This window comes from Plectrocnemia conspersa, unplaced genomic scaffold (genome assembly GCF_051122295.1).
Source record: "Plectrocnemia conspersa isolate PC_06_02 unplaced genomic scaffold, ASM5112229v1 ptg000011l, whole genome shotgun sequence".
Lineage (NCBI taxonomy): Eukaryota > Metazoa > Arthropoda > Insecta > Trichoptera > Polycentropodidae > Plectrocnemia > Plectrocnemia conspersa.
In genome coordinates this window covers 16,441,640-16,468,809 of record NW_028277175.1, presented here as the reverse complement: position 1 = coordinate 16,468,809, position 27,170 = coordinate 16,441,640, and the positions used below count along the sequence as shown (strand labels likewise).

The 27,170-nt window shown below is 29.8% G+C and overlaps 2 protein-coding genes across 6 annotated transcripts in view; one reads left to right on the top strand and one right to left on the bottom strand.

The window, feature by feature from the left end:
• Positions 1–21,676, top strand: part of LOC148229714 (oxysterol-binding protein-related protein 9) — a 41,469-nt gene extending 19,793 nt beyond the window's left edge. For 2 of the 3 annotated variants that reach the window (XM_088196616.1, XM_088196615.1), the window contains 9 exons: positions 1,176–1,296; positions 16,972–17,099; positions 17,157–17,263; positions 17,325–17,410; positions 18,398–18,651; positions 18,733–18,907; positions 20,206–20,428; positions 20,506–20,733; positions 20,865–21,676. In XM_088196616.1, coding sequence (XP_088052742.1) covers positions 1,176–1,296; positions 16,972–17,099; positions 17,157–17,263; positions 17,325–17,410; positions 18,398–18,651; positions 18,733–18,907; positions 20,206–20,428; positions 20,506–20,733; positions 20,865–21,008 — 1,466 coding nt within the window. In that variant the 3' untranslated portion in view covers positions 21,009–21,676. Of the gene's footprint in view, positions 1–1,175; positions 1,297–15,304; positions 15,673–16,971; positions 17,100–17,156; positions 17,264–17,324; positions 17,411–18,397; positions 18,652–18,732; positions 18,908–20,205; positions 20,429–20,505; positions 20,734–20,864 lie in introns of those variants that run through there. The other variant, XM_088196617.1, reaches the window with a different exon arrangement.
• A 4,320-nt stretch (positions 21,677–25,996) lies between these two features.
• Positions 25,997–27,170, bottom strand: part of Fs (Follistatin) — a 91,280-nt gene continuing 90,106 nt past the window's right edge. For all 3 annotated transcript variants that reach the window (XR_015811273.1, XM_088196620.1, XM_088196619.1), the window contains one exon: positions 25,997–26,318. Coding sequence is in view for 2 of the 3 variants with exons in the window: in XM_088196620.1 (XP_088052746.1) it covers positions 26,245–26,318 (74 nt within the window). In the remaining variant the exon portion in view is untranslated. The remainder of the gene's footprint in view (positions 26,319–27,170) is intronic.

The following is a 27,170-nucleotide window of genomic DNA, read 5'->3' as shown; positions in this document are numbered from 1 at the left end:
ACACCAGACTGAAAATTAGTGACATCTATTTTATTAATTAAAAATGATTAATACATTAATAGATGTCACTATGCACAACCTAGCTCGATTCTATTATAGTTGTTCATCCATGAGACAAATAGTAAATGTAATTACAAATAAATTAGATTTTGTGATGATAAATATGGAGAGGCATCCAATGGAAAGTTTTCTTTACATATCAATATCATAATAAAAAAATACTATTTGTTTATGTATAGACAGACTGTAAATAAATAAATAAAAAAATCCGTGAGATTAGGAAAATCTGGAAAAACATAATCTTCGATGATCAAATGGAATTATAATTATATAATAATCACTAATTTCGATCTCAGAAACATGTTAAAAATTGAAATTCATATGGGATTCGAACCCAAATCTTCCAGTTTTTATTCACCGACTATACCACTGTTCTATTGTGCTAGTAATACGATATTTATAAATCGCTTATTGATCGACTTGGAATTCCAAAGTGCTAATTATTTAAGCACCTGTGTATATCGGAAACGGTTCAGAAATTATATATGTAATTTTCAGAGGTGGAGCAGTAGGTAATATTTTTAGATACGTGTCATGCAATGGAATGTTTTTATACTGAAAATTACTGTTGTTCCGAAATAGTTTTTGACTATAAAAATTGCGACCATGCATAGGACAAGGCGTGGCGGAAAAAACTCTCGCCCCTATTTCCCATCCCAATCCCTAGAGATTGATATAGATCGACCCCCGGGTTAGAGACTCGGTCAGAAATTTTATTCAATTCAAACCGAAATATTTGCTTGTATTCTTTCATTTTATGTGAGGTTATTTATCTTATTTTTTGCTGTTTCACTCTTTTGCTCAAGAGGGGTTGAATGGTAAAATGTGGCTTTGTAGCTGTCGTGAAGTCTTTTTATTTGCTTTTTGGGATTGCTCTTATACATCACAATACTTGAGGGATCGTAGTAGCAGTAAGACAGTGATGAGGGTCAGTGACCATACATAAAATAATGTATTGTCGCGATATTGCCACATTACACGAATTTTATCTATTTGTCGTGCTGTATTGTGAAGCTGCAATAGAAATAAAAATTGATTTAATACCGTCGTCGGATCGATGAATAAATTGTTTTTAAATAAAACTACATAATCGTCTTCGCTTTTTGTCATCTCAGGTCCCAGCATATCTCTTGTGGTACCGGATACGTCGTACTCTAGCTCCGAAGAAGATGAAGACTTCTACGACGCCGATGATGCACCTTTTGGTTCTGGTAGCGTCATAGGAACCCCAACGATGTAAGTAGACTTATTATATATTTAAAATAAAAATTACTATGAATTTTTCCTTGTTAAGTTGAAAAACATCTATAAAGCATAATACAAATTTTGTACACGGAATGACATTGTCATTGTAAAAATTGACAATGGTTAATTTCAATGAGTATTGATCATTGTTTTTATAGGGCTATAGTAATTAATTTATGACCTATGCTTAGGCAAGCAAATATACAATACATTTGTATGTATTTTAACTTTTAAATTTGCTGTTTACTTTTTTTTAAGCAACATTATTAGTCAATCTTTTTTTAATTGTTTATTTAAATATATAATAAATTTTGGTTAAAAATAAACTTAACTGATAATATTGAACTGTGGCTATCTTCGAAACCCTATACAAAAATGTTGATCATAATCACAATGCATTTCATAGCCTGAGTGTGTGTCAAATTAAATAAAATCAGATCTTAATAATGCAATAAATATTTAAAACAACTCATTAATGCTCTAAATTTGTAACAGTGTTACATATAGTTTTAAAAATGAACAACACGAAGGCACAGCAGTAGCTTAAAATGTTATTCGTGAGGCGAAACACGTTGAGCCGAATAGTTCAGTATTGTGAAGCATGTCTTTCACTCTTCCAGAAAGTGTAAGGTTAGACAAGAGAGATCAGTCAGAACAACAATTAGTGACATCTGAGTCCATTAAGGCATCTTGAATGAATATCGCTAAGTAACTAAATGAAATATTCTCATTTCTGGATCTGAATCATGGGTCAGAGCACCACATTGTTAAGCAAATTAATATTGTGCTTTCAGTTTGCACGTATGACTCAATAAAATTGGCCACAAATGGACGTCTATTAATGCATCTGTTTGCAAATCAAGTTATACCAGTTATAAAAAATATTTTTATTCGTTATACATATTCAAGTAGCTCTGCTACTAAAACGAATCTAACTGATGCACATGAAATGTGTAATATTTCAGCGATTTATACTGCTTTATATATTAATAATCTATGAATACACAGTCAAAAATAGTTGTTATAAATCACACACGCACATTGCTTTAAAATATATACTGAATGCAGTTGTTTTTTCAATGTTTTCATTTCTATTTTTTTTAACAGAATTGTTTCGACTATAAATGCTTCTTTTCGGGTCAGCGCTCTCATCTCATCGCTTAATAATTCAACAGGTTTAAATATATACAACGAAGTAGCGTTTAATATTTTAAGTGAATTATACATAATTAAAAAATATACCCTTTACCGAAAATGGACTAAAACCATTGTTTATGCGTATGTTGTATATTCGCATTGTTCGCCGAGTATTTGATAAAGCACTGCTTGCGCAATTCGAGCCTTTGTGAAAAAGCTCGATGCGGAAAGTGTTGAACTGATTGTTTTGCACGCATTGTAGTATATACTCAAATAATATGTTACATAAACACATAATACACGTGCAAACATAAATAAATATAATAATTCAGTACTTATTACGTTTATTTTTCTCTTCTCAAGGATACGTTCAATGTCACATGAATATTTTAAAGCTCAGCGTTAACGCTTCGAAGCTCGTCATAACGGTAGCTAAATGTTTATTTTTATCCTTGTTAATAATAATTTTAAACATACAAGTTAACCCATAAAAATTAAATGTTGCTTTAAATACGTTCTATATATAATACTTAAAAAAATACGTATTAATGATAAGAAGTGCTATAGAATACGCCAATTCATTGACCTTTTTTCGATCTTAATTGTATGATTTTTTTTAAATTTGTGGTATTTTTAAATCGACTGATGTGTATATTGCTTTCGTCCTGTGATTTTAAAAATATACATCGGTAGGAATGACTAGAATTTTTTTTTTTTAAATATTCTTTTACTTAATTGGAGTTGAGCATAATTTATTTATGATGCATATTCGGCGAGTTAAGATTCAAGGCTAATAAAAATGGAAGCGATTTTTTCAATTAATTACAGTGAGTTTTTAAAATATGGCTTAGAATTTTCAATCTAGTTGAGCTTTCGCTTCAATATACTACGACTGAACCTAGGCCCGACCTCCTACTTGTGCCGTCGCGAATGACAACCGCGGTCGGGAAAAACGGTGCAAAATTATTTAAAATAAGAGTCAGTCGCACTACACGCATTTAATCGAAAAGACTTGCCTGAAAACAAAATCTTCATACATTACATCAAATAAAATTCCTAAAAATTGTGCTAAAAATATGACATGATTTCTTATTCTCTCCATAAGATTCATCCTGAAAATAAAAAAAAATAATAAAAATAAAAATAAATCCTTAGAGGGGCAAATATCGTTCCGACTCTCAAAGTCATATAAAAAAGGCTCTCATTTTTCGGGTCAGAATTTATATTAAAATTTATTTTTTTAAATAATAAAAATTATAATATTATTATTAATAACGGTTTTTCTTTTTTTTAATACTACTTAATTTCATTAAACAGTTGTTCAAAAGGCAAAGACGCATATATGTATACCACGATTGGAATGAGATAATAAAATAGGTTAACTTCAAGTTTCCTGCGTAAAATATGTGACTGTGGCAGCACGTTACTTTATTATGACCATGTGCTATTTTTGTTTCTTACAATTTCTGACCATTATTATTTTTATTCTGACCGTTTGTAATTTTTATTCTGACTATTTAATTTTACGCGTATAAAAAATGGCCACGTCAATTTCTAATTTCATCGCTAACTTGTTTCTGGTTTTTAATTTAAAGCATTACGAGAAGCATCTGTTTTACTGATGTATTCTTAAAAAAATGATCAACTGAACAATTTGGTTAACGGTCGTTGAACTTTTAATGAGTAAAGTGTTGTGAAATAATTGGTCAAATGAAAAAAGAGAGCATGTGAGAGACTTCTACGACGTTGGAATCAATAAATTGGTTCTAGGCTTATCAAATGCGTCTTGCCTTCCCGAATATACCTCATATGCCAAATATTAAAAATATTTTTTTTTTAAATTAAGACATTTTTTAAGTTTTATTTTATTTTATAATATATTTTATGTCTATTGTATTTTTGTGTGTATAAAACATGATGTATCTTATACGGAATATATTTTATTGATATTATAGACATGAATAATATGTTCATTTTGCATAGAGAAGACAATGAACGTATTTTACGTTTTATTTTTTCGACCCCCTATAAATTGATAGTGTCTTGCACGAAAAGGCACGCCCATCATATTTCATTAATTACATATTATTGTCAATGTATACATCTCTCGATGGTTAAAATTGAATTATTTATCTATGTGAAAAGTTACACGTGTTACATTGAAAAGTGATATTCAATTACTCAATGTATGTAATTTAATAGCCAATGAGAGAGAGAGTTCGATTTTACGTTTTATTTTTAAGCAACTATATATCTCATTTGTATTGCAATAGCAATTTATGAAAAAAGCATATTTCTAAATCTTCGCGACTAATAAACCTTGACATTTTCTTTCATGGAAATTTTAGATTATGAGTGATATATTAAAAATAAATGTTTTAATCAAAGTGTATGTGTAATGATTTTATTTACTTTTATATATATACATATATTGTAGAATATATAACTAAAAACTATGGCTTTTGCGAAGGCACTGAATATAAAATATATAATAAATTATATTATATGTTTCCTAGAGATTTTTGTTATAAATATTATTTACAAAATTTTATGTTTGTACATTTTCGTTTATGAACATTCTGTTTTTAGTTTTTAAGGCTAATTACGCAATACCACGCGTATACTACATTTATCCTATCTTAGCATGATTTAGCCGTCTATTAATAGGGAGGCGAGCGCGCGAGAGCGAGAGCTTTAATCTACGAAAAGAGCTTTGGCATTTGAGTACTGCGACGACGAACCGACGGTGGTTAACCTACTTCGTAGACACCCTGTAGCCTCCTCCGGTTGCGCTTTCAGCTGTTTTCGATCGATAAGCCGGCCGATCGGTGACAAGGTTGCACTTGGTCTCATTTGCCCTCTTTGCGGCTTTCCGGGACTCGGAGGGGTTCTCGTGCAAGGTTCTCCAATATTATACTAAAAATGTATAGTATATATAATATGGCGCCGCTTTCGTGTTTACACGCTGTGACCGAAGGGGGTGAGCCGGCGCCCCCTAGGCGCTTATAGCACATTTTGGCAAAAAAAATATGCATGAATCCGCGATTCTTATTTGAAAAGATTTTGCGAGAGAATTTTTCTTCGTGTGTATCGTGGCTTTCGCAAAATAAGAGAAATAATCAGAGCTAAAAGGTTCACCGTGAATATCGACTAACGAGCGAGCTGTGTATACGGATTGGAGTTATAATCAAGTTTCTGTTCAAAATGTTTCACAATTGGTTAACACTTTGTTTGCTATACATAATTATTGTCTTTTATATACCAAATCTTGATTATTTAAAATGGATTCAATACGCAAAACTTTAAAATTCAATGTATCTTCTTATTATGTTGCTCCTTTATACTTGTTGGTTGATTGTCTTGGACCGGACTTGGACTTGGAATTTCTCAGACTAATTCAGACACCGGAAGAGCTGTTTAATATACAGTTACTGCACAAGTATTCAATTTCAAGATAAAATTAATGTGTCAGTTACGAGCGGCACCTAAAAGTGTCATGAACCTTTGAGCCTTGTAATATGTTTTTTTTTTGTTTAATTTAAGGTTGAAAAAAACTTTAATTTATCGAAATAATATTTAAATAGGTGCTCCTCCACATATTAGCAAATTTAGAAATCGCGTGTAAAAATATCAGTCGCGGTGAAAGGGTTAAGGATCCTCTCACGTTTTTTTATTATCATATTACGATTTATAAGAAGTACATCAAAACCGAATTTTGGTCAATAGAAAAGCGCAAAAAACAATTATCACTTCTCAGAAGTCAAAAATCCACGTCAAAAGCAATAAAATCGTGCTGTCGCCGACGCAGTAGGAACACTCGTTGCCGAGCGTTCCCACTGAGACCGCTCCGATTTAAAAATTGCAGCATATCGTTTACTGCCAATTTTTGATTCGACATATGATGTTGAATCATTCTACTCAACGATGAAATTGATTAAATTCTAGTTTTCATTATATAATATTTGTTTAGTATAAAATATTTTCTTTGAAAATTGTGGGCAATTCACCAGTTTCTGCGTAATCGAGGTTGATGACCTCTGTTTTATATAGTTTTTATTCGTATCGTGTATAATTTAGCGTTTGACCTCATAGTTGGTCCAACCTCGTGACTTTTTTTAATTATTTCTAAAAAAAGAAATCACTACACTATCTCTAGTAAAAGTTTATTTCAATATAAAACATCCGCATACATATATAGAGCTTTTCCATGTTAAATCGTTAATCTTTATTGAACCGAAACGTTAGCATCGAGACGAAATTAGATTTGAGCGTTAAAGGTCCTCGAATGACGCCATTTTATAATAAATTATTCCACGTACTATCTCACCATTCACGTTGCTGAATTTTTGCCATTGTCATATGTCAGTTATGTTTATGCAGGGTACATACAATATTTCGGTAATTTTATTTAGATTGACTTATCTGGTTTTTTTGACTCACACAGCTAACGCAGAAGGGGATCGGGCTAAGGAATATTTTTTCAGTTGCAATACCAATATACTAAATTATTTATTACAGCAATTCCACGAAATGTTAATTAAATTTCTTTGAACGAAAAAACTTTTCCTCGGTTTTATTTTCAATTATAATTTGTATCGTCGGTGTTTAATTGGATCGTATTACCGTTAAATGAGGAGATCTCTTTATTTGCGCCGTTTAATAATAATGAGAAAAAATGTAATTAATTAGTCCCCCTGTACAAATGTTTAACTCGACCCGCCATTACTTTTCATGAAAAGTTTTCTTCAAGATCGTCGCTATGTCGTCTCCTTAAATAACGATAATTCGACACCGCGTAAAATACCAGCCGGGGTTCCTCAGGGGAGCATACTCGGGCCGTATCTTTATATAATATATACAAACGATATTCCAATTTTAAAAAACACCAGTCTCTCTATTTACGCGGACGATACGGCCGTTTTAACTAGTTCATATGGTCTTAAACCAATAGCAACAAAACTACAAAAATCTTTGCATAACTTAAATAAACATTTAAAAAAGTGGAAAATAAAAATAAACGATGATAAAACTGAGGCAATCATTTTTACGATGCGCCGGCAACCGTTGCCTCCGCCTTTAAAAACCGAGCAGGGCAAAAACATTGAATGGAAAACGAGTGTTAGGTATCTGGGTCTTCACTTAGATTCTAAATTAAAATATACAAAGCATATAAAAGAAGTACGGTCTAAAGGGCTTGCCGCCATTTCAGCTCTGAGACCCATTTTTAACAGAAAAAGCGCGTTGACGATTAAAAACAAAATTTTATTATATAAACAATTAATACGACCGATATTAACATACGCTTGCCCAGTGTGGAGTAATACGTGTAAAAATAATTTTAATAAGTTACAAGTAATTCAAAATAAAGCTGTAAAAATAATTTATAACACCCCATATTATACTAATTTAAAGAAACTCCACACTCGATATTCTATACCTACAATTAAAAATCACATTATTACTAATACGATAAATTATTACAAAAATATCTCGCGTGAACATAATAATAAATTAATTGCAAAAATTGGTAACTATGACAAAGTCACACTAAATTTCAAGTATAAACATAAAATGCCTAAGCACATAATGCTTTGATAGCAAATCTGTAACCGCGACTTCAATAGCCCCAATTCGTAAGTGTTATTTTTAATTATGTATCTTATATTTTATTTATTTTATTTTCTTTTTCTTATTGTATAAAGGTTTTAGTATTTTCTCCTTAAATTTTACTTATTAAATATTGCATATTGTTGCCTCTATTTTTATTTAAACTATTGTAATTTCGCTTGTAAACATGATAATGGCTAAAAGCCAGAAACATGTAATTTATAACTTGTATAAAACTAAATTATTTTTGAAATAAACATTTAAAAAAAAAAAAAAAAAAAAAATGAAAAGTTTTCTTCGAAAACTCGGGGCTAATTTCCCTGTAAACGTTTTCTGGTAGAAATTAATTTAAGTTTAATTAATTCTAAAGCTGCGCGATAAAGATATAAAACTTGCTTATTGTATGGTGTTGCAATTTAACCACTGATGATGCAGCATTCGGTAAATCATATCAAAAATGAAGCTTTAAAAAAATAGGATCAGAAACTGTTGAAAATAGAAAACGGCGATAACGCCTCAGGTCAAACCAATGTGTTTGAATGTTTTAAAACATAACAGCTTTCAAAGACGGAGCAGTCAATAAAGCAGATTTGGAATATGGCCAATAATTATACCATAATAATAGTATATGTGTTCAATTAGCAACGGATTTAGTAATTTCACTGCTAGATTTCGAGAAAACGGTGGTTTAGATCGATCAGATCCAGTGTTTCTTATTTATTGAGAAATAAAAAAATAATATGAGTTCTCGAGAGATTTAGACTTATGAAAAAAAGATATGCAATGTACAGTATGTATTTATATTACTTTATGAATCTTTGTATATGGAAAATATATTTACTGTTTTCATTTCCAACTATTTGGGTCAATATTTATGCATGTAAATTATATTATATGATAGTAAATATTTAATGCATATTTATTACGATATTTTCTCTCATATTTTGATGAAATACATCTTATCGTATCATTAATATTGTTTATTAATCGACTATTGTTTCATTTAAACGGCTAACAAAAACTTAAAAATATAATAATTAATAAGTTTGTTGAGTGGCAAATGTTAAAAAAAGTCGGATCGAAATGTCTTATATTGTCAAACAATGTTTTCGAAGTTTTAACCAGAAATCCATGTTCCTTTTTTCACTACCTACTTTGAATGAAGTAGTTAATTCAATACCATATTATTAGGCTCAAAGGTTTATGGCACTTTTAGGTGCCCAATGAGTACTGGCGATTTTCTTGATGACTTCTACAGAAGCCATCCGCGCTAAAAACATTTAATCTTCAAAGGTGGTACGCTAACGGTCAATAAGATGATGACTACGCGACTCGCACAGGTGTCGCAACCTACGCACTAATATCAATAATTAATAGGTTGCGAAAAAAATTCTATTGTGTGTTCTTCATAAATTGTTATTTCGCATAATTTTTTGCTGATTTTAGTTCTCAATATTCATTTTATTAGACAAATATTATGATAAAATGATTTCGCAGACAGAATAAATTTGAAAATTTAAATTATTTTAATACAGTGGTCGGCAATTTTATTCTATGAATTATCTCAATTAATAATAACCTTTCTAGCTGTTTATTGATATTTACGCGGTAGTTGTCTTGACTGGTATTGATCAAACTACAAATTTTTTTATTTTGTCTTTAAATGTTTGTTTGATGTCACATTTATGTAAATAAGTAAAACATACATGCTAATGTTTAACACTAAAGCTTTTCAGTATGAGCTTCGATTAGGGTTTTATAATATATAAAACACTGAAATGTATTTACTGTATTAACTGTTGTAGTGCATAATTGATTCGTTGCTAAACTTAGCTAATTTTATACAATCTCTGATGAGATAAATTACTTCTTATAATTTTAAAATGTATAAATATTTCGAATATGCATTTAAAAACTCATACCGTCATTGGCTGCAGAATGCATTTAGTTGCTTTTTCTCAATATACATATATGGTATGGGATATTTTTAAGTGAGTTTTGAAATAAGTTATTTTTGAGTTACAAAAACCGGGCTTCTGGTGATAGTCGAAGTAATTGCATTAAATTTTTTGTTCGGAAGTTGCAACATGAGAGCTTTTGCAATAGGTCTTTCTACCTAGAGTCTCCAATTACTCGAACCATCAACTACTCGAGTATCGAATATTAAAATTTTAAAATACTCGAGTACTCGAGTACTTTCGAGTATTTACCAAATGTACCAAAATAGCTATTATTCAAATTCGTGCACATATAAATAAATAAATAAAATACTTAGTATGTTAATTTTTTCAATTATTTTAACTTCACGAACATACTTTTTAAAAACAATAATGCAAAAAGTGTCTCGAATTTAATATTACTGCTAACCTTTGGTTTTAATATTCCCGTTATGGAATAAACCCTTTACGTTGCTGTTGATGTTGGACTTATTGTCATTAACGCGTTGGATAAGGCTTCTAATTTATATCTGTTCGCTTTTTATAGATATAAAATTTTTTGAACTCTCTTTTTATGTTCTCTTCTTTCATTCCCTTCTCTGCTTTTCTCTTATTTCCTTCGACTATTGACAAAATAGCATTTTGTAATTCTTCTTGAATAGATTTTTTTTCTTAACAATATACAATATTCTACTCCTTCTGATTAATGCGAAGAATTTAAATCTATATCCTTCGAAGATGTATTTGGGTGAATCCCTTTCACTCTAGAGCTAAACGGTTCGCAAAGAACTGACTTTACTTTAAATGCCTTTAAAACACACAATTGTTTTGATTTATATTTTAAGCTGAGGGATCAGTATAAACAATTTACAACACTTTACGCTACAACTGCATAGTCATAAAACCTAAATTTTTTTTTTTATATTTCATATTGTTCATTGCCATAAATTAGATAAGTCGGGACTGTCGAACAGAAAACACAAAAGAAATTTCTCCGTCGTACCCACTAACATAGCCGACGACCGGAACTATGCAACTATGGAACTATGAAAAAATTATACCTGATAGTAACCGCTCTAACTCGGGACTTCGGGCATAAACGCCAAATAAAAGCAAGACGTTAACCTTTACCGGACCGAGTTAAAGTTATTTTTGTTTCTGAAATATTTCAAAATTTTTCAATTTCGAGTATTAATCGAGTAATTTTCAAAATACTCGATTATCAAGTACTTGAAAAATGGACAAAAATACTCGAGTATCGAGTACTCGATTACTCGAATTGGAGACTCTATTTCTACCACCCCTGCGTTACGAACTCTTGCGTCACGTAGTTTAGCCACTCGTTTGAAGAGTGGCAGCGCCGAAAGGTTTGACATTTCAAGGACATTTTTTTCACTTGTATTTTCCGAACGTCTGTTGTTGATTAATTAAAAGCAAACTTATCAATGAATCATTCTATATTCAAAGTATACGCAATTCGTGAACACCCGGTCGGAAACGCTCACGCACGCTCCTATTTATTATTAGTAAATTACACGCGTTTTCCAATCGCGAGGGATGGAAAACTCGCTCGATAGCCGCCCCCGTTTTCCATTATTATTTATTGCGCATTGTGAATCAATCATAATACCCGACTAGGCCGCGTCTATTTTTATATTCGATCGGCTAAAAATACCCATCCTCCAAAATTAGTTCGGAAAAGGTTTCGAGCCGCTGAAGCGGCTCGGACACCGGGATTTCGCGACTCGTGCCAGTCTAGCGTCGCGACGCTGCTCTGCGGACGCGTTTCAGTGTGATAAACATAAATAATATATTATCGAGTGTGTATGTGTGGTTTTATTATTTATTATATCCAGTCCGTGCTGGGAAATGTCGCAGATATGCGCTCAGTTGCGGTTCGAGCCGAAAAATCTTGAGTTGGGAAATCTGTAAAAGACGTTTGATCTTTAATGTGTTGACTTTTTTGTGCTGTAAAGTTTGTATGTTTTTGTATATATGTTGCAATTGTACAATATGTTACACCTATATATGTGTCATTATGAATGAAGTAGTACCTACTCGTGGCATGCGTGTTTGTTTTGATTGATTCAATTGAGCTGTAGTGTTGATTTACATATGAATGAATCGAAAATTGCTTGGTCAAATTGCGTGTGTTGGAATAAATAATTCAAAGTTTGCCTTGATCTTATGTATGTCTTATGATCGTATATACTGCTATCGCTCAAGTTTTACGACTAAAAATAAATTGTATTACACGCTTCTGAATAGTTGGCGAATCGAATTAAATCCACGATTCTCTCTTGTCCCAATGTTTTATTGAAACGGCGCAATTTTATATGCAATGTATATAATTTGCTTGTTTGTGTCTTCCGGAAATTACTTAGTTATTTAATAAGTGCATTATTTAGATCACTCAGTATTATAAACAATTGCAGATATTATGCTTAAATTAATGTCATTAAATGAACGCAATATAAACTGAATCGTTTTATCATGTACTTAAGATACTTATTTTATTAATAATTAACGCATTAAACATTTTGATAATATTATAGTTAAACTGCTATCGTATACTAGATAAAAACTTATATTTAAAAAATTAGTATGTTATTAAATATAGAATGCAACATTATACATTATACATACAATCGTTGGTAAAATATTTATTATTTCACTCGCGATTAACTCAGAAACGCTAGACGAAAAAAAAGAAGTCGGTTTTCACTTTAAACTTATTTTTCTACTTGTGGCGTCCAAGCATGAACATGGTTGAAATTAGTGTTTCTTTTCGAGAAAAATGACAAATCGAGACTCATTTCTCGAGAAATTTTTTAAAGCATTTTTTTATTATATAAAATTAAATTTGTACGAATATTTTAAAAATGTTTATAATCACTCCGTTTTATAACGCTGCATAAATAACTCTCAAATCGCCTTATTTTTGCTTAAGTAATAAATGAAAACACTCGGATAAGAAACCTTTCCGAATGTGTTGGTGTCAGATGTTTGAAAATATTCATACCTTTTTTGCGATTTTATATTACTTTAACCGGCCGGCGGTTTTATCTTTGCTTTGGTGATCGATAAGAAGAAATTATGCATGGGCAGAATGCAAATTGATTTTTTTTTGATAATCCAAAAAGATTTTTTTTATATGGTTTTTGTAAAATGGCAATCGTCTCACGATTATTATTGACAGCGAAGGGGCCTTTACATTTTTGTTAAAACAATTAGAAAATATCAATTCTGAGCTAAGTTCGAAATTTCAACTGTCAATTTAAGATAAATTATATAATCGAAGAAACCAGATATCGATGTCATTAATTATATATTTGCAAAATTCAGAATCTTTCATCAGTCAAAAAATAATGATTTCTTTAGTTATTTCTTCAAAAGCATAAATATGTGAAATGGGAAAAAAGTTATAAGCAGATTATTTTATCGCTCGATGAATTCCATTAAATTATTAGAATCCATTGAAGAAATAGAAAATTTATCACTGACGTAAGAAAACCAAGATCTTGCGGATTAATGGAGAAGTAAATCAAAATATTTGAATTTACAGTGCCTATTTGAAGCGTTGTTGTCGATTAAACTAACATCAACACAAAACGAGAAGAATTTTTCCACGGCCAATATTTTTAACAAAAAAATGTTTGATTATACTTATTATTATATTATGGCATGTGACTTTTAAAAGGCTATTTTAAGAATAACATGTAATAATGTATCAGCTTCACTTTATTGTATTATATACATTTTTCATTCATAAAAATTTATAAAAAAATTGATATCAAGAATTCTCATTTCTCGAGAAATGAAAATGATCGTTGAAAATACGTAGTTTAAACCCTACTTATTTACATTGTTTAATATCGGCTGTAAATATATACAATAGTAGTATTGTACTTATTGAAACCTAAGCTTCAGAGAATAACACGAATGTTAAAGTAGTAAAAGTCAACCTTACCAATAATATATTTATACAATATTTAAAGCACGACTCAGCGTGCGTCCCCGAGCATGTAGGAATATTTTTTATACATTTGTTTTTTAATCTGTAAGAATAATGAAAGAACTCTGTCTAGAATAGTAGTATATGAAAACTCGCGAGTTTCCAAATATTCGCTACTTCAACTATTTTAATATTAAATAGTCAAGAATAAAATATTCGAATATATTCGTATAGTTATAAAGAATCAAAAAATACAATTTTAATAATATATACAGATTATGTTATAAAACTGTATATTTTATATAGTACGGTGTTATATTTATTTATTCCTACTGCCGAAAAGACTACATCTCAGTATGCTCAAAAAAAATAATATTATATATTATAGTATTGATTTAAAAGAGGTAAAAAAATCAATACCAGTCATTAAGAAAGATCACAGCTCCACAATATTAACTAAAAATAATGAGTAATTTCTGGAATTTCTGCAATTAGAAAAAGTTTTTTCTTCATTGTTTTTTTTTGTTGGATATTAGTTGTTATATGCAAAACAAAAAAGAGCACAATTGAGCTGTAAATAAAAATTGACTACCTGCGTTGTGAAAATACACAAAGATTCACTATATAACTGTGTTTTAAAATTTATTGATTTTTGGTGTTTTTAGAAATTAAAAATTTCAAAATATTCTATTGTATTATAAATATAAATAAATATTTACGAATAGTTGGACAAATATTCCAATAATGAATAGTTGAAAACACGGGTGAATATATTCGTTATTCGAATATTTTGATTGGAGCTCTTGAAAATATGGTCCCTATTTTCTATGCAGTTACGTCGTTTTCTTCCTTTCCTTAGCAAAAAAAAAAATATCTATCCATTAAAAAGCTCTGCTATTCATGAGGAATTTCATCATTAGTTCTAATTTTAAATTGACGCCACAAAAAGTAATCGAGCAATTCGAATTCATATGACGAAATACATCAACGATTCGAGTTTGTCCACTTTATTGCGCACATTCAAAGCTTTTCAAACATCTGTTCACCTTTTTCCATCATTATTAATTGCACTCGATCCGCTAGCTAAGTTTCGAGTCTAGACTCGGGAATTAGAAATAGAAGGTTACGATAAGAGCTTCGATGTTTATTCTCGGATGGCATTCGGTGTTCTTTATTTTATTTTAAAACAATGCCATTGTAATGAACGTTGTTTTTCATGCGCCAAGGACTCAATGGCAAAAGGATGTGGGTTTCGGTCAGCACGATATCAGCGCTCGAGGGGGTGAGGAGCTTTCCTCCCCCCAGGAGGCAAAATCGATTTTCTGCTGCCGGTGGAGCTCTGTGTGTTGCTCGAAATGCGTTTAAACACACTCGAGATAGCGAGCGAAAGACGCGAATCGACAGCGCTCTTTCGCTTTTATCTGAAATTATAAACAGCCGGTTTGGCAATCGGCGGTTATTGGAGATTGAGCGGCGTCGACCCATCTGACGTCTCCTTGTTGTTATTGTTTTTGATCGATCTCCTTCGCTTTGGTTAGGTCGTCGGTTGCGTCGGAGTTGTGTTTTTTTGTTGTTATTATTAATAGTTTACTAGTATGAGCAAAGAAGCCGTTAAATAAAGTTGTGTGGTTTGGAGTGATTGTTTCGTTGTTATGACATTCGATTGAACGTTTCGAAAATGATCAGAATATTGTCTCAGCGCTGGTCCCTCAGGAGGGAGAGTTCCACTAGGTAAGAAATCTGACGTTTGATTCACGTGAATCATAACTGTAATAGTTGAATTTTTTTTAATCTTAATATGCATTTATTTGTAAATTTGATATGAATAGTATAATATAAACTTAATTTTGTGCAGATTAAATCCCCATACTAATTCAAAATAGTCGTAATTAATAATTTTCACATGTAATTCATAAAAATAAAGATAAAATAATTAAACAATACAAATTAACAGTAATAGTCTACTGGACTATTACTTTTAAATTTTTAGGTGTACCAATTCAAAGATACATAAATTACAAAGCTTAATTTTTTTTTCTGGAAGCACAGTTTTTCCTGTTATATTTTTGAATTAAAATTATTCCTTTTCTTTTTTGCTGAAAGCAGTTTTCAATAAAACTGAACAAGATTTGTATCAGAAAGACAAAAATTAATATGTTTTTCCCTATAAGATCTCATTTTAAGTATCTCTTTTATTAAAGTATTTAACAAAATGAATTGCTATTTAACTCATTGTTACGATACTCGAAAAATATTCTTTAGTTGTGGTCCATGGTATATATCAAACTCATTTAAGTTTCTGTTCTACATTATAAATACATTAAAGCAAAAAAAATAAAAAAATCTTGTAGAAGAAAACTGATAACTTGACATAATTTTACATTTTAATCCAGATTCTGTATATTTGACTTGTTGTAATTTCGTATCTTAAACGTGTACAGTTCTTGCTTACAATATTTCAATAGATAATTCAGGATAAGTGAGGTTCTGCTACTTTAATGTTAGATAATTTATTATTTCCAATTTTTAGCAGAACCCTTTCTGGGTTCATTTTAATCTTCCGGCATGAATTAGTTATTTTGTTAAACTTGGATTGCTGCGGTTATTGCGGTAATGCTTTTTGGTTTTAGAACTGTTTAATATTTAACCATTAGCATCTTGTTTTTATCGATCGAATTTGAATAAAATATTTTACTGAATTTTGTAAAACATAACTTCTAGAGAGATAGATTTATTTTCACATGGTAAATAATTTACACAGCAACTCATGGAATCTTATAAGTAATTTTTCTAATAATTTCGATAACTATTATTTTAACTATACTGTCAATTTCTCTATATTTATTTTGGTAAGCTCATTTTTATATGTTGTTTGGCTTTAAGTTTTCTTGGTAATATGTTATGATATAATGTTCAAAATAGCTCTTCTGGTGTCCATTTAATATTTTATAGTTCTAGCATCTGCCTATTTATATGTATTATGAGAATTAGTGTTCATAAAACTTCTTATATGTATGTTTTTTGTTACAGTGGGGCCAAACAGACTAACACCGGAGGCGCACCTGTCGGAGTCGAAGCGCTTCCGGCACGTTCAGATACCTCCCTATCCGACGATAAACCATTGCCTAGAAATCAAGATGGATCTATCGACTATGATGGTATATAAACATGCATTTCAGACATTATCATGTAATATAAAAATAATACTTTTTCAGCCTTATACGAATGTGATAGCGATAACGACATCGGATCTATGGAAGTGCATGGATCTGTTGTTACTCATTTATTATCGCAAGTCAAAATTGGAATGGACCTTACGAAGGTATTGTTTTTATCGCTTTATCATTTAATTAAATTTGTGTTATAATGATTTATTATTGTAGGTTGTCTTGCCGACGTTTATATTAGAACGAAGATCGTTACTCGAGATGTACGCCGATTACTTTGCTCATCCAGATCAATTTACAAAGTAAGTGTAAAGCAATGATTTATTAATCTATTAGTTTTTGATTCTGGGTGAATTCCTTTTCATCGCTTACTGAAGATAGGGACTTATTAATACCAATGTGTACAAGTTATCTTCGGAAACGTATCATTTTTATGGTTTCCTTCTATACTGGATTTGTTGATAAGAACGTAGGAACGGGATGTATAAAAGATTAGGATTTTTTACATGTATTGTTAAATATTTTAATTGGATACAAATTGCAATTATTTTTATTATAATTACTAATTATTGTATATAAAGCAATTAATTACTACAATTAGAGTATGTCATTGTTAGCAATCAGACTTAATTAATGATGCAAATTATTTACTCTAATTTCGTTACCAATGAGGATTGGATCAAGAACCTTTAGTTTAATTGCCGGGTCCTATAAAATAACTGTATATAAATATTCATCAGTTGCAACCATTTTAAGTCCATCGGCGGACACATCCTAAGCGTTTAGTATCCAATTTAGGTCTGCAGTCTGCTTCAAATTGTCGAGCCATATTTTTGGGCTGTATTATCCTATTCGTTAATTTTTCTTATAGATAGAGAGCATACGTATACAAATGTTACATATTCTTATTTGCCACGAAATTCTTGCAAGGTGTGCTGGGATATGAATTCCTAAAATCACGTTGACATGTATATCTGGGGAAGCATTTATTCAAGCTGCTGGTAGGGATTTACGCAACTGAGATACAAGATGAGCTTTCCCTCCATTAAGTAAAGCTATACGAATTTTTAATTTATCTGTTCTCATTCATGTAATCACAGTTGGTGGACGCATTGATCTCTAGCCATTTTAAATGTTTGTTTAAATAAGTGTATGTAATTTTATTAATATTTGTTTGTATATATTTATTATTAATATATCTTAAACTTATGTATAAGGAACATTGGCATTAAAATGTTAAGCTTAATGCATATGTTTACAAAATATATCTAATTTTTTGTGAATTTCAGAATAGTCGATATGCCTACGCCGCGTGATCGTATGATCCAAGTCATACGATGGTACCTCAGTTCTTATCACGCTGGTCGTAAATCAACTGTCGCCAAAAAGCCTTACAATCCCATCCTCGGTGAGATATTCCGATGTCATTGGCAAGTGAATAGCGGTGGACCTGGCGGTGCTCCCGTATCCGAAGGGCCGGTTCCATGGTGTGGTCCTGATCAACTCACGTTTGTCGCTGAACAAGTGTCACATCATCCGCCGAGTAATTTGATTGAATATGTCTTCATTGTCTAGAATTTAGTTCCATATATGTTTGTGCTAACCGTGTTTATTATTTTTTTAGTATCTGCATTTTATGCCGAACATGTCAATAAACGTATATCTTTCAACGCATGGGTATGGACGAAAAGTAAATTTTTAGGATTGTCTATTGGTGTGCATAACATAGGCAAAGGTATCGTGTGTTTACCTGAGTTGCAAGAGGAATATATTCTAACTTTTCCCAATGGTTACGGAAGGTGAATTATCTTATATATGTATAAGTTACACATACAATTAACAATTAATATATAGAAGTTCTAAAACATGTATTAAATTAGTAGGATATTTTTATTTTTATTGATTAGTTTGCATACTCGGCTTCACCTTACTTAACATTTGAAAATAATGTTACAAATACAATTAACAATGAGAGAATTAGGTATTTTTGATTTAAAAATCGAAAGCATATGGATAATTTTAATTATGAAAACGTTATGAAAGCTGCTGATTTCTTAAACTAAATATATCAATGAACGGTGATAGATATAAACACAATTATATAATAAATGAGCTTTTATTAAAAAATAAATAAAAGCAAATTAATGCAATGTACAGTAGAACCCCCAATAGCACGGAAAATTGGGGACGTGCTATTTGGATGCCTGTTACTTTGTGTGAGCGAGCTAAAGGGAGGATATCTCATCTCACCATACGCGCCTAATTCGTATGTACGTATTGCAAAAAAATGTAAGAGTATTTTCTAGTCCTCCAACTACACGCACCCAAATAGCACATCCTCAATTTACCGTGTTTTTAGGGATCTACTGTACTTTAAGTGAAAGTGAAAATTCAAAGTCTAGGAAAGATTTACAAAACATTTTTTTTGGGATTGCCTTAAATTAAAACCTAGCTTTATGGATGTAGGACATATATCTTTAATCCAATATCATGGAAGTGTGCCTTCTTAAAATTATAGCAATATTTCGCAACTTTGCTACTTAAAAAAATCGCTTCTATTTTCACACTGTCTACGGAAGCTTCGCTGCATAGACGCGTATTCGTCATTGTACGCTTATTGTAGGCCTGCTTGATGCGTACATATAAACTAATGAGACACTGTCGACGAAGCTGCAACGTCACAATCTCGTCGCTGCATGCAAGCTTCATGACGACAGTCGTCAAGCATGTCAGACGCCTGAGCGTATCGAACTGCGTGAACGTGTAGAAAACAGTGACAATTTCAGCTACTAAATTTGTTCAGATCGTCGAAAAGTACCAGTGTCTTTATAATAGTAATCTTGCAGATTATGCAGTAAAGGATATTACTATAAAAGCTTGGAGTGAGGTGGGAAGTCAAATAATGTTTCGTTAGTTTATATGTACGCAGCAAGCAGGCGTACAATGACGAATATGCGTCTATGCAGTGACGTCTCTGTCGACAGTGGGCCTTATACTATCTTTACTTTCCATTTATCCCACGTATATATGTAGATGAAACTTTAAATCTTGTTTTTTTATATATGATCGATGTATCTAATGAAACAATTCTTTGTAGATCGATATTAACCATACCGTGGATTGAATTGGGCGGTACCGTCACCGTTGACTGTGCAGCTACTGGTTACAGAGCAAACATTGAATTTCTTACGAAACCGTTTTACGGCGGTAAAAAGAATCGAGTGTCGTGTGACGTATTTGGACCGGGCGAAAAGAAACCCTTTGCCACGGCGCAAGGAGAATGGAACACGCACATGGAAATGAAATGGCTGGATACCGGAGTATGATTTAATGTTTTATTTTTGCATTATTGTTACTCAAAGAAATGCTTAATTTATATTGCTTGTGTTATATTTAGCGAACTGAAGTTTTATTTGATGCGAGTAGAATGAAAGCGCAGAAAAAATTAGTGCGGGCTATTGGAGCACAATCTCAGAACGAATCACGGAAGGTGTGGAGAGACGTAACTGTCGGTTTGAGATCTGATGATATAGACGGAGCCACGCGTGCTAAGTGCCTGGTGGAACAGACGCAACGAGAGGCTGTTAAACAGAGAGAAGCCAATAATCAATCTTGGGAGACAGCGGTACAGTTTTTAATTATATATTTTCTTTAAATTATATGAACTTGATGAGCAAGTCTGAAAAACAAATTTTCTATAATTTTTCGTTTACAATTTTATCAATTGATTATTATATACAATTAATTTTCTTACAGTTGTTTAAAAGTATGGGTGATGACGGGTGGGAGTTTATCTGTCCGCTGAAGAACCGTCTCAAAGCTAAATTACATCAATCAAACGACATCAAAGTTGACGGTAGCCAGAAAGATAATACATTTGCCGAATCACAGTTGAGGTGAAGTTGAAGTGCACTATGACTATGATGTATATAATAATACTCATCGACGGTGGCGTGTAACGTTTTATGGATACTTTTACAAAGGACCGGTGTGTGATTATACCAAGTCAAAGTGTGTGTGATACGAACGCTTTGATTGAACATCGAAATTTATATTATAATACAATATTATTTAGTAATTACAAAATTATGTTGAAAATTTTTATCGTCGATGAATACAAAGATTAATCTAGATTTTATTCTGTAGAAGTTACATTTCTTTTATATCTTATGATGAAAAATCTTTGACGGTATTTAAATGAGATTATCGAAAATATGTAATGAGATTGTTTTAACACTGCTATGTTAGTTATGTCGCTGTGATTTTTAAAATTGAATTTTGTATGTATTATTTATGTTTTGTGATTATGTTACATACAAAAAGACCTGTTTTAACATTGCCTAAAGTGTGCATGCGTGTGATTATGTTAATTGCATGACTAGGAAAATCGTCGAATGATTTTGTACTGACTGTGGCTGTTTCTCTGGAATCGTTTCAGTCAAAATTATTATCTAGATTTGTAATGAAGTGATGGATAATCAATATATTAATGAAATATATTGTATTTTTAATTGTGTAAATACTTTTTGCACTAAAAGATTCTTCTAAATAAATGCAATGAAATTACATATGTTTTTAGTGCTTTTTTCAAAGAATAAGTATAGTGACTAAAATGATATTTCCCAAAACCTATTTGTAATTAAGATTTCTCGTTTCCCCTTATTACTATTATCTCACAAACTAGTATTGAAATAAAATCATATTTGCAATTGCATTATAATTCGCTTAAAATTATTTTCATTTTTAGATGTATAGATTATTACGATCAATGAAAATAGGTTTAAAATCATTACTTGGTTTTACGGAAGTTGCCAAACAGTTGCATGTTTGCCAAAATTAAAATAATCGCATTCCACAATTCGCAATATTATTGAATTAAATTTGTTAAGCTTTTTTTTAGCATTTCGAAATAATGATTTCCACTAATTTTTGGTAAACGTGCAGCTTTAAAAATTAACGTATTACTAGCGACATTCCAAAGCGTGCATTTTACGTGTTGCGATATACACAATATAAAGAAAATTATTTTTATATAAATTTTATATAAGATACTAAAATTTAGAAGTACAATTAGCATTCTCTTTTTTTTTTACTAATAATACATTTTTTAAAATACTGTTCTTTTTAAATTTAACATAAAATTATAACGCTGTTGCCAAAATATTGTCATGTTACATATCAGCAGACGACTGACAAGAGTTTTTCTACATTTGTAATGTCACATGTTAATTTTTTAATTCGGATTGTGCCCTATTTATAACATATCACGTTTAATTTCATCACAAGATTCATATTATCTGGATTACTATTCGATAAAAATAATGTCTAAGCTTAGAAGACCCAATTTAAAAATTCCTTCCCATTCATAATTTGAATTATCTTAGATCTAATAATCAAAATTTAGCGAAATCTTTAAAATCAGCGATAAATAGCTATACATGCCTTTAACTCTTTAGTACAATCCTTAAATACAAAAAGTACTTATGTAATTGATAGGATCGAATTTTCTTCCACTTTTCTAAAACAAAATCTATCTATTCCTGTTTCATAAAATAATTTCTTGTTCAATATTATAGTTTTTTTTTATTATTAAATAATTGACATTCATTTTCAATTTTGTGTAAAATAGTTTAAATGTTCAAATTGTAATATAAATTTAAAATACTGTTAAATAAAAATTTGACATACAATTTTAGATTCCTACTTTTTAGCTTTTGATAAAATGGTTAATTGGGAAGATTTTATCGTTAACATATATACAAAATATAAAAAAAGGTAATAATTTTTTGAGTATATTTTCAGATTTGACAGTTTTGTATGTAATCTAAAATGCAATATTGTTGATATTGTTAATAAATTATATATGTATGTATATATACACGAAAATAATTATGAATAAAGTGTTATACAACTACATATATTATATATATATTAATATTTTTTACGAGTAGGCTAAGTAATATCAAAAAATGTAAAATTGCGCGTGAAGAAATAAAATTGAACATTGAAATTTATGATTATATTTCTTCATTGAAAAAGCACTATATACGCTTATTGATTATAATGTATAAAATATTTCTAAATAAATTATAAGTAATATATAATAATTGTTGATAACCAGTCTAGTGCATTAAAACAATAATTTTTAATAAATCGTTGCTTTTTATTTTTACACTTTCTTATTATATATTGTCAGTGGAAAAGAAAGAAAATGACGCATTAATATCTTTATTTTTTTTTATTTTTCACAATTTCATGCTATTATTGTTAAATATTTAATAATTCAAGGAAGACAAATTTCAAATTTATTAGTTATTCAATGAGAAGACGATTTGAAATACATATAATATTAAATACATTTTACATAAATTTCACTATTTTATTGTTGAATATACAAATTTACACTATTGGCTTTTTTGAGTACAATTTGTTTGTATTAACATTTCAGAGACATTAAGTTTTATATGATCAATAAATAAAAGCATATCTAATTACTGATATATTATAGGCATTTGATTTTCTATAAGAATACTGTCTCTGAAATGTGATAAAAATACAATAAATTAAAAATATATAGAGATGAAAAATAAAGTATAAATATTTATGATATTATTTAATAACTTCCAGTTTGAAGAAATCCTTTTATAAATAAATATAAAATAATTTCTTCGAATTTAATTTATCGTCTGTCATGTGAAATTTAAGTTCAAAAAGCCTACTAAAGCATCAAATACATTGTTAATGGAGGTGATAAAGCGCGAGTGTTGTTAAACTGTAAATAATATTTAAAATCAAAATATTTTCACATATAAATAGCTAGTTTACTATAAATAGCCATTGCATCGAGGCAAATAAATATACAAAAAATAATTACACTACATTATATAGCTAAATTTAAAAAAAATCAGTCCACTGCATTTTATATTTATATACTATAACATTTTCGTCCACAACAAGCAATAATAACCTAAAACTATGCAGATACATAAACACATACATTATTTAATTTACATACATAATGTACATATTTATATATTTTCATTTTATAGTATTACACATAACAGACTTTCTACAAATATATAATATATATTTTTGGAATAACTTAGTATACATAATAATGATCATAAAAAATAAACATAAATATATTATTAATCATAAAATAATAATGAAATAATTAGTAATTAAATGGACCCGTAAAAATATTTGTTTCAATATATATATAGTATATGTATTATATATTTAAATAGATTTTTTAAAAAACGTTTTATTTTCTTCATCTGGGCACAATAGAGTCAATACGTTTTTTTTATATTAATTTTTTTTCATTGTAAATTTAGTCACAATTATTAATTAATTTTAGATTTTAGTGTACGTTACATGTATTAAGTAAAATACATTATACACATTGGAATGTATGTAAAATATACTATCTGTGGTATGTTTAAAAATAAATAACTAATTTCTTTATGCATTTCGAAAGTTAATATTTTGAGAAATTAAATGAAAATAATCAAAGCTAATCTTAAAGTATGTTTTTTTACTTGACTGAACATAAACACATAATCTGAAAGCAACTTTCGACTAAACTCGCAAATGTTAACAATGTTTTAGTGCGATTAAAAATACAGGATATCCAAAAAAACTGAACGATATTTTATATTCCGATATTACATGAACGTTAATTATATTACATTTTTTAATTTTATTGCTTTTATTTATGACTCGCAATGTAGTATATAGAGAGGCATTGAATTCATATATATTTTGGTAAAAACCTGCTAGGTAACGTGTATTTTAACGTTTAAAACTCTTAATAAAACGTGCAATTATTTATGCAAATTTGCTCATTAGTTGTTTTCGAAAAAAAAACAGGCGAAACCATAAGTCAAATGACAAGTACATTTATGTCAAAAATATGCTGAGTATTTTAACATATTCACTGGTTCGTACGAAACTTTAGTAGGTATTAAATTTATTTTAATAAAAAATGACAGTTACTTGTTTTTGTAATGTCTTATATATTGTATACATTTATAGCGCAATATATTTCTGTTCATTCAAAAGATGAGTAACATGTATGTTCACTTTCCAAATATTTTAGGTGTGCTTTATAATGTCTGTTGAAATTAAACTTATTTTAAGTGGTTTGATTTTACTGCAGAAGTATAAATTTATAATATAATTATCGTTCGATTTTTTTGGACAGCATCTATATTCTATAAAAAATAATTACGTACCCATTTTCGTTCGAAACGTTTTATTTTATAAACCTTAACGCTTAAATTATATTTTCTGATCGACTTCAAAAGTGACTTAAGACTTTACTCTCTATTATATAATTATATATATATTTTTCAGTGTGTATATACAAACTATACATATAGATCAATATTAATTCAATATATTCAACACATATCGAAAACGTCGTTACGCTTATAAATTTTATTTACAAAATATTCTCTTATGCCTAAAATGGATGCTTATAATTAATAAATTATTAATACAACAATAATTTCTCAAATTATCAACGATGACTAAAAGTTTGCGATTAATTTTTAAATATGCAAATATTATTTTATAATATATATATTTCAATAACATTCAATTGTGTCACTGTCAAACTTAATCGTAAACGGTCCTTTCAGTCAAGATCAAGGAGCTGCAAACCAAGTTCTCATACAGTTCATAGATTTAATTAAATTTCTTAAAATTAAATAACACGATCTATAAAATTGAACTCGATTAATCCTACACAAAACTCGTTATTTTTATTTCAATATCGATATTAATTGACGAAATAAAAATAGCTCGAAGACGTAACGGTCAAAACTCTATGCATAGTTATTGTTATGTACGTACGTATGTATATTAAATATATAATAAATAACTAAAGCTAAAACATATATTTGCACAAAAAAGATGAGATATTCATAGGAACAAATCGTAATATAATCATCATGGAGAGATTTGCATTTGCGTTCAACAGCGACGTTTTTGGTTTTATAATAGTTAAATACATATATTTAACATCGTTGTTGTTTATGTCAATATAGATGGTCGACATTTTTGTATAGTGGTACATACATATATATCAACGAAATTCTTCATAAACGTAACAAAGTTGTAAATTGTCAGACTACGATGAAGTGTTCGATTCGTCGTCTTCTTTGTCTTCGTCGTGCGCAATCGAATTTAGATTACCCAAATTGACTGAAACAAAAGAATAATAATTTTAAAATATTATCAATGAGCTAATTCATCTGTAGAAAAAAATTGCCTATTTCAAAAAAGGAAGCTCGATTCCACTCAAGTTGTATTTTTAAATCCAAAAATAGGCCGATGTTTTTTATCAACTAATGAGGAGCTCAAAAAAGAGTCAATTCTTGTTTTTTGTGAGATGCGATATGTTTAAACTACACATAATGTTAAAATATAGACGTATCTGGTTCCAAGTGCATTAACTAGCAGTGCAACTTCCACGCTGTAAAGAAAATCTGGCATTGGAGCTTTGAATACCGAATTACACTGTTTTTAAGGCATTACGCATTAGAATTAAATATTTTTTAACACTAAAAACAGCTATGTGAAAATGTATTTTTCAGGTTCTTCAAATTATTATACGACGAGTTTTATTAACTTGTGCTATAAAACTATCAACTGCTTAAAGAAAAGGTAATTTAATGGAAAGCTAACACCTTTATGATATGTCTGGATTTATCAGTCGTTAGATTTGTCTCAATGTGTGATTGAAAATTAGTTACTCTTAATTAATTCCTACATTATTATAAGAAATTGGTATTCGAAAACAACTGTCAGCCATACACGAAGATAATTATTAACTAATTTAAACATAAGTTCATCGCAGAAGAAAGCGATAATGCACAAAGATAGAAACTAAGTAAAAAGGGATGCAGGCCCATCACTAAAAGTTGTTGAGAAGATTCATAAAAAAATCCGAGTCACAATTTTCAATAATGAACATTGAAGAAGTGTTATCAAAAATATATTATATAAATAATTTTAATTGATCATCATCAATTAATTTAATACAAGCGAATACAT